The sequence below is a fragment of the Triticum urartu genome, chromosome 3, assembly GCF_003073215.2.
Source record: "Triticum urartu cultivar G1812 chromosome 3, Tu2.1, whole genome shotgun sequence".
NCBI classification, from domain to species: Eukaryota; Viridiplantae; Streptophyta; class Magnoliopsida; order Poales; family Poaceae; genus Triticum; species Triticum urartu.
The window spans coordinates 391,118,673-391,127,392 of NC_053024.1; the positions used below are offsets into that span (position 1 = coordinate 391,118,673).

Here is an 8,720-nt window from a genome sequence, read left to right on the forward strand (position 1 = left end):
TGTTTGCTCGCGGTGTCCCCGATGTTGAATTTAAAGATGTTTGACATTGTGTTAGTTTGGTTTGCCTCTCTGTTTAGGACTAGTGGGTTTAGTTGTGTCATCTCCCCCTGTTTGGGCTGAGCACTCCTTGTCTCTCTGCTTCGGTTACCATGATCATGCCTCCTTGCGTTTATGTCATGTGTCGTATCCTTTATTATACTCATTCATTTTTTTCTATCAATGAAAAGATATGCAAGCTTTGCGTATTCACGAAAAAAAAAGAAGGCACGGGGTTCTTTCTTCTTCGCCGTCGCGAGTTGGTACTACTAGTACCCGAGCAGTAGCGGGTGGTCCGGCCAGTTGTGGATGGCTTGCTATGTACTATGTGTAGTGTGTACACATTGACATTATGCGGCGGGTCACGCACCGTCGGTGCTATTTCCTCCTAGTAATAAAGCCGCGTGGCGACGGACGGGTGCAGGAGGGAGCGAATGCAGGCAGGATTTGTGGACGGAGCACGCCATGCACCGATGCCGCGTCCCGATTTTGTACAACTAGAAAAGGAAAACGCGTACTTTCATCCTTCGTTCCGACGCGTACAGTTGAGTTTCATCATGTCTGCCCCTGCACTACACGGCATTGTACGCATTTGCTGGCGAAGATGAGTAGCTGGCGCAATCGAGCGTGGCGGCCTTGTGAAACGGCTGCCTTGTTTTCCCGTGTCCTCCGCTTCCCCCTCCCATGTGCCATGTTTACACCTCTAGCGAAACCGGTCGGCCACCACCACCTCCTCTCTCTCGCTGTTTACACCGCGCGTGAGCCAGTAGCCTCAACCGGACCGGAGGAGCGTTGCCATCAGCAGCAGTCACTGACGCGGGTCGCAGCACGGTACGAGTGTTTTAAAGAAATTCGGATGCATGGGGTAGTACAGTAGGTGGCAGGAGCCCCAGCCAACAGCGACAGACACAGCCAAAAGGGGCACAGTGCCCGAGGCAGGCAGCCCCACCACAGAAGAACGGCAAAGCAAAAGCGAGCGCCAACGTTCTCCTCAGCGAGGCGAACAAACCGTCCGCGATTTCGAGCCAATCTCTCTCGTGGCCTCTCTCTTCGGTCCCAATTTTCGGCCCTGGACAATTAGTGGGACCACATCTAGGACTAACCCCACTGGCGACAATTAGAGAGCTTCCAAATGACGACGGAGCAGAGGGCAATTTCGTGTCCAAGGAATTGTCAAGGCACAGCTAACCGGCCAAGCTGTGTGTGTGTGTGTGTGTGTGTGTGTGTGTGTGTGTGTGATGAAAGTGTGATCTTCAAAGTACAGTACTATAAAATAAAAGCAAGTGTGATCCAACAAAGAGAGCAAGGAGTAGTAACACGGTAGTCCAGCAGCAGCACGTAAAAAGGCCACTGGAGTTCAGTAAAATGGATGAGAAATGCTAGAAAAGGAGAGATAGCCTGTTTTTTTAACCAACACTTTTACAGCCTTATCCTCACACCCTGCCCTGCCCTGCCCGACAACTCTGCGCACCGCCAGGGCTTTCACAGCATCCAAAGCTCTCACCCATCACCTTAACTAAGGGAGCCCCTCATGATTAAATTATGACTGACAAAGCCGTACTTTCATCCGCTAATCAAGCGACGTTACTCTTAACAGCCCTTGGGCACGAAGGCGACGCGCTGGCCGTCGCCGTCGAACACCACCCGGAAACCCTGCTGCTGTATGTTGCCGATGATGGACACGCCGCCGTCCGTGCCCGCGAACGCGAAGCAGAACGTCCCTTTCGAGTCCACCGGGATCAGGTAGTTCTCCGGGGGCAGAGCCGCCTCCGCGCCACCGGCGAAGTGCATCGACACGGTCGGCACCTTCACCACCTTGCGCCCGCTCAGGTCGTAGCACGTGTCGAACAGGGAGAACCCGCCGGGCGAGAGCCGGAGCCCCGCGGCTGCCCCCCGGAATGCGTCGCGCAGAGCCGAGTAGGCCGGGCGGGCGAGCCGGGTCACGGACGTGCCGGAGTCCACGATGACGCCGCCACGCCCGGACGACGGGTCGAGACGGAGGTCGGAGTTCGCCACGCCAGGGACGCGCGCGCCGCCCACGCTGATACCGATGAGCTGCACGTAGTAGAACGTCTCCATCCGAGGGTTCTTGACCATCGGGGTGAAGGACGAGGCGACCGTGGAGCCTAGGGCGCCGGAGCCGAAGGTCACGGTCGAAGAGCGGGAGGCGGAGTTGGCCGACGAGGTACGGTCCACAAGGCAGTACGAGAAGCTCCGCCCATAACGGCGGGAGATCTGGGTGGGGAAGGATAGGCTGCCTCGGCCGAGCCCGAGGAGGCCCGCCGCCGCGACGAACAAACCCTCGTTGTCGTGGCCGCACCCCAGAGCGACGCGCGCCACGCGGGCACCGCCGGCGAAGGTGAGGGTCTCGGTGGCGAAATCCCCGGCGGTGACGGAGCCATCGCCGTAAGCGACCTGGTAGAGGCACGCACTGCGGCGCAGGTCACAGCCGCCGGAGTCGAGCCTGCGGCAAAGCGGAGCGGCGCAGCCGACCGCGCCGTAGGAGCGCGAGCGGCGCGGGTCGAACACCTGGCCAGACTGCTCGTAGCAGCGCCTGCACGGCGCGCACTGCAGCCACACGACGTCGCTGCCGGTGTCGAGCACCATGAGCGCCGGCGTGGCGGGCGTCCCCACCCCGATCTTGGTGAAGTACTCCCCGCTCCCCTGGGCCAGCCCGGACACCACCGGGGCCACGACCCCTCCGCCGCCGCGACGCGTGCCGTTGGCCGCGCCGGCGGCCGCAGAGAGGCGTGCCGCCCTCTTCTCGTCCCGCTCCAGCCGGTACGCGAGCAGCTCGGCCGCGGTGGCGTTCTTTGAGAAGTCATCCCGGTGGACCACGCGGAAACGAACTGTCGAGGCGGCGGCGTCCTCGGCAGCGGCAAAGACGTTGCTGTCGTCGTCGGGGGCTAGTTCCGACGGGGCGGAGACACGGTCGGGCGAGAGAGGGGTGGCGAGGAGGGCCTGAGTCTGGACGGGCTTGGCAGAGGCATGGGAGGCGGCGGCGAGCAGGAGGAGGAGCGCGGAGAGGGGGAGCAAAGGCGGAGGCGCCATGGGCATGTGAGGGGAGTGTGAACTGGAGGTGGGGCGGTGCTGTACTGGAGTGGAGTGGAGCGGCGCGGCGCGGCGTGTATAAGAAGGAAAGAGTGCGCGAGTCATCACCATTAGCAGGAGATTGCATTAAATTAAGATTAGAAGGGTGCGGGGTAATTATTGGGCGATTAGACGGCGGGGCAATTAATGAGATACTAGTTCTTTGCGGATGTTTGGGTTGGCAGCGGCGGTGGGGTGGGATAGGAATAAATGTTGCTTTTTATATCAAGAATAAATGTTGCTTTGCGCAGAGGAGTATGACAAATTTGACTGTGGGAAGACCTGGTGGTGTGGACACGTCTTGTGTGTGGTGTCGGCGTATCATCCGGCTTGCAGCGGGAAGCAAGAGCAAACGCGCAAGGTGACGGAGCAAGCCATTGTTTGCCGGCCGGGAGGAAGGACGAGCTTTTCCCCTGCCCAAATCCCCCGCTCAGCCTGGTATCATTTTCTTGCTACTGCGTGTTTAATGTTTTGAACTCATAATCCGGTAATCACATGGCGAAATCGAATAGGGAAATCTGGTTTTCATAGTGGCATCACGATTTTCCCCTAGGTGTGATTCACTAGTTGCTGATGCTTTTCTATGCTTTAGCTGATGGTGATGAGTGTGATCTATGTTTATGTGATTCAGGTGTGTGTCACAGCAACACGGCCTTTGTGCCTGTTTTTTGGTGCCTGCTTTTTGGTGGGAGTATCTGAAACGATAGAACTACCCATGGCAGTCCCACTTGGAGGATTTCTCGAGGATTGATGTTTGCATCAGCTCACCCTTCTTCCCTTTTGGATGAGACAGCCGATGATTTTATTCTTTTATACTTATGACAGTTTTCTCAGACATCTTTTGTGCTATGAGTAGAGACGGTATGGATTTTCATTGCAGGAAGCCATGATTTGTGTAAGGGTGATGCTTGTTCTGAATCATGTCAGGGTGTGACCGATGCTTTTTTCACAAGTACAATATCCAGAGCTATGCATTTGTCATCATTAAATGTCTTGGGCTCATTTCCACATTACATTTTCTACGAATTTATAGATGTATTATCTTGTTTCTTGATTAGTTATCTCTTAGTCATCTATTATGATTCACTTTGTATATTTTCATCTTCTTTTTCCGTCTTTTGCTGGATTTCATCACTGACGCAAACCCACTACACGTAGGTTTGTTTGAGTTCCATTCAGTGTTTCATTCATTAATTTAGTCAGTGTACTCTTTAATAAATGATAGGTGTTTAGTTTATTAGATTATCTGTTCATTTGGGTGTCACTTTCTGAGAATTCATTCGACCTAAACTGAAATGAAATTCAGTTGAATGATGAATAGCGGACTTGATTCATTTTCGGTTGTAATTTATCATTTACCCATGGTGGTTCCGCTCATTTTGTGGTATAGTCGCTCGTTGATTTTCATTTCTTAGTTTCCGGTAATCTATTTTGATCAGATATTCAACTTAGTTTTTGGTTATGTAGTTGATTTACTCATTTTGGGTTTGGCAGATAGTTCTCGGACCTTGGTATTCAGTTTGATCAGATAGTCGTTTAGTTTTCAGTCATCTATTTGATTTATCACTAATCTATTTTAACGCGATATTCAGTTTAGTTTTAAGTTACATACTCCATATGTTCACTTCTGTAAGACCTTTCATACATTTAAGACAACACCTAAAACAGTTCAATTTTGGCTGCCGCCCCTGCCTGCTACTTTCATCTCCTCTCCATCCCCTCCCCTCCCCTCTGTCGCCCCCTATGCGGGCGACTAAGGGGCTCCAACCCTAGTCGCCGGGTCACCGCTACTTCCTCTCCCCCCTCCGTCGCCACCGGTGGTCGGCGCCAGGCATAACCTGTGCATGTGATGGCGGTGGCGGAGGCACTCCTCCCTCTCTCGGGTCATAGGGTGACGCGGGGCGCCCTGGCTCGAGGGTGTGACCCCGATATAGACTGCGGCGGCGCCGATCTGGTTCATGGCGGCCCAGATCTAGACTACGGCGGTGTGGCGGCCGGCCGACATCCTAATGGCGGCTGTGGTGGTAGTGTTGGCAATGGCGATGGCTGTGGCGCAGCGACGTTAGAGGCGGCGCGGGCTGCGGGTGCGGCGGCCTGCCCTGTTCGTGCGGCGGCGCACGGCGGGTGGCGGCGTGCCATCTTCCTTTGGATCGGCGGCAGTGGCGTGGAGGTCCTAGTGGTCATGTCGGCGGCACCTCCGGTTAGATCTATTCTGATCGGTGCAGCCGGCGGTGGTGTTCATCTCTTTCGCTAGAGGTGGTCGGCCTGCGACTGGGTGGTCGGATCTCGAGATTCGCCATCTAGTCCCGGCTACGAGTCAGGGAGACATAGTTGCCGGTGAAAACCAAGCCGTTAGCGGGTGATGGCGGCGTTTTGCGCCGTTACTTTGATGCAGGCATCGTCGTGTAAATGTTGTTGACCCACTCGTGCTGCTTCGGGGGAAATCCTAGGATCTGGTCTTCCGGATCGGACGATGGCAGTACTACAATGTCATTTCTCTCTTGGGAGCATCGTTCGTGGAGCATCGTTGGAAGACAGAGGTAGGAGATGGAGCGGCTTCGTCTTGCACGGAGATTCGGTGGAGCTACCAAGTCATGCCTGACCGACAGCTGCTACGCTGAGTCATGCCTGGTTGGCAGGTGCTATGCACGACAGATCTTCCAGTCTTTGCATCTGGACGGACGAGCACAGGGCGTTGGCGCCTTTGGGTGCCGTGGTGGCATCAACAGATGTCTGGAATGGCAAGGACGACACGGATCTCTCTCCTGAAGTTGGGTCAGTGGTCCAATGATGATGACGGCTTTTAAAACGTATGCATATGGTGTGCTCTTTAGCTAGGCAGCACCGACTGTTGGTCTCGATACGTTATGTGGATGGATCGCCGACGACACCGGTTTTAGATATGAGGGTTGAGAGCACTCCACATTATCGAGTATGTAGGTGTGAGTGACGAGTTCAGATGAATAGATGTATGTTTTTGTCAGACCTTTATGGAATAATTAATAAAGATGGCTGCATGCATTGATTGATGCAGAGGTCGGGGGTTTAACCTCCTTTTATAAGAAAAAGACTTACAAAAGTGAAGAGAGGGAGTAGTTGATTACTCATTTTAGGTTTGGCAGATAATCAAATCTCTCTTCTCATTTTTCTGTTTTTCATTATTCCTTAGTTTAGAATTTCTATATTTCGTTTCTTAGTTTTCTTCAGTTATCTATTTTCAGCATTTTCAATATTGTACCATTTTAAGTTTTCAGTTTTGCTTAGTTGAGTAGTCATTGTTCAGTCTTTTATTTAGATTTCTTTTCTTAGTTTTCAGTAAAATATTTTAATCAGATATTCAGTTTAGTTTTCAGTCTTGTAGTTTATTTAATCTGTGCAACAGTTTTAGTATTTCTGTTTGAGTCTTGTATCATTTTGTTTTTCAGTCTAAAACCCTTGTTTAGTTTGGCGGTCTGTGTTATAGTTACTCCTCTTTCTTAATATTTCAAACCTTTTAGCTTTTGTTCAGTTTGACCAAGAGTATGTTTCCTTCAGATTTTTGGATCATCCATAGATGACCAAGAGAGCAGCTTCTCTCATGTGGAACCTCCCTATATTTCTGCCTCTTTCGTGCGTGTGCGTGTGCGGCTCTTTTGGTGTGAAAAACTAAAACCTACAGTTCAAAGCACTTTTGTGTTTTCATGTCAGCTTATAATTGTAAACTCGAACCTACATAATTTTATTACTTAATCATTTTTAAGAGATTGTTAGTACATATCATCCTGGTTCTGAGTAGTGTTCAGTGTCATGTAAGATATATTCAGTGGGGAGAGATGACCTCAAACTTTTTTCATGGTATGTCCCCACTTTATAGTTTTGCAAGTAGTGAGGGAGGATGAACACGAGCAGAGGAACACTGCTATCTTCACCACTGAAGTTTCGTTATGATATATTTCATTCTATTTTATTTTTATCACACACCCAGAAGCTTGCTTTAGCTAAGATATTCAGTTCCATCCACTGGGCATCTCCAACGGCAACCGAGAAAAACCTCCCGCGTCCGTCCGCGTACAGGGGGGACCAGTCCGCGGACACGGATGCGGGAGACAGCCATCCAACACTGGCCGTATACATTTTCACAACAAATTAAACCAACCGGACTAAATTCGTGCAAACATGGCCTGATTTCATGCAAACTCAACCGGATTTCATACAAATATGACGGATTTCATATAAACATGACGGATTTCATTACAAATACATCAAAGCGGTCCTAGGCGGGCTATGAAGTATAATTAATATCTAATCTAAATGAATGAACCAAGAGAAGAAAGCTTCGCCTTTTCTAGCTCCGCCTCCGTGACCTCCGCCTACGAAGCCCTAGGAACTGAAGTTGTCCGCCTTGACGTTGCCGCCAAGCGACTAACCGGCCGAAGATGGTGAGCCCGCCAAGCTTGGCATCGACGGGAGGGGAGGAGCGGTGGCCTTTCTGGGACCCGAGCAGCGGTGACCTGCCATGCACTACTCTTCCTCACTGTCAGTGGGGCCCGCGTACGTGTCGGCTTCTTCGTGGTCGTGGCATTGGGGTGTGATCTCGGTGATGTCCTTCTCGTCAATGTCGCCGAACAACGCCTCACTCGTGTTTTCGTCGCACTCCTTGCCGATGACCGCCACCTCCGCCACCCGCTGCCGGTACTGCCAGCGGACGAGGCAGATCTCGTGGCCGGAGCGGTAGGACTCGAGCAGTGCCTCCTGCACCGCCAGGTCCGCGTCCGGCACGACCGCCCTGCCGGCGGCGACCTGCTCCTCCGCCTGAAGATGCTCCTGGAGGAGGTTGTGGTTGTAGTTGGCATCGGCTTGCGCCTCCCGGAATTGCTCCTCCCGCACCATGTCCAATGGGCACGGGCCTCGCCGATGGTGAGGGTGCAATGCACCGGCGAGGGTGGAGCAGAGGAGGAGGGTGCCGCGGAGGAAGAGGAGGATGGCATTGGCTCGTCGTCGAAGGCGTCTTCATTTGCACGTCCTCTGGCTTCCTGCCGGCCTTCCAGTCGGCAGCAATGGTGGCCATGGCCTTCTTCTGCTCCGACATAAGCCCATCCCAGAGAGCTTTGGCCGCCGTGGTATCCATCGCGGGAGTGGTGTGGAGAGGGATGACTATGAGTATGTCGGGGCACCGGGCCAGCGGTTTATATAGCACCGTTCGGCGGCAGACAGACGGACGGGTGGCGTCGGAGGAGACGTCTCGGCAATGGCATGCCATCAATGCGGACGACAAGCGGACGGACGGGCGGCCGTCATGTCGTTTGAACGTGCGGCAGTCACCTGCACTGGGAAGCAACGCGGGCAGCGCTCTCTTGGCCGGCGCGCCACTTCAATCCCAGGACCAGTGAGCGGCCGCGTCCGCTTTGGGCAGGCATGAATGCGGGCATTGACGCTCTAGAGCTGCGTTGGCCGAGAACGCGCGGGAGAGGTGAAGGCGTTTTGGTGGGCCAGGGCAGTCAGAAATAGGCTTGGGATCAGTCCGGATTCTCGTAAACCTCCCCACTTTTATCTTCGGTTTGCGGGAAAAATCACGTCCGGACCGCTCCACAGACCGATACAGGGCTACGTTGGAT

The 8,720-nt window shown here is 53.2% G+C and overlaps 1 protein-coding gene across 1 annotated transcript; it reads right to left on the bottom strand.

Moving 5' to 3' along the window:
- Positions 1–1,413: 1,413 nt before the first annotated feature.
- Positions 1,414–3,153, bottom strand: LOC125544077 (aspartyl protease family protein 2-like). The gene has a single exon (XM_048707630.1). It carries the CDS (start codon positions 3,091–3,093, stop codon positions 1,627–1,629), a length of 1,467 nt encoding a protein of 488 aa, XP_048563587.1. The 5' UTR covers positions 3,094–3,153; the 3' UTR covers positions 1,414–1,626.
- Positions 3,154–8,720: the final 5,567 nt, after the last annotated feature.

Bases quoted from the DNA above. Each gene is read 5' to 3' on its own strand.
- LOC125544077 (XM_048707630.1), bottom strand. From the start codon at position 3,093: ATGCCCATGGCGCCTCCGCCTTTGCTCCCCCTCTCCGCGCTCCTCCTC.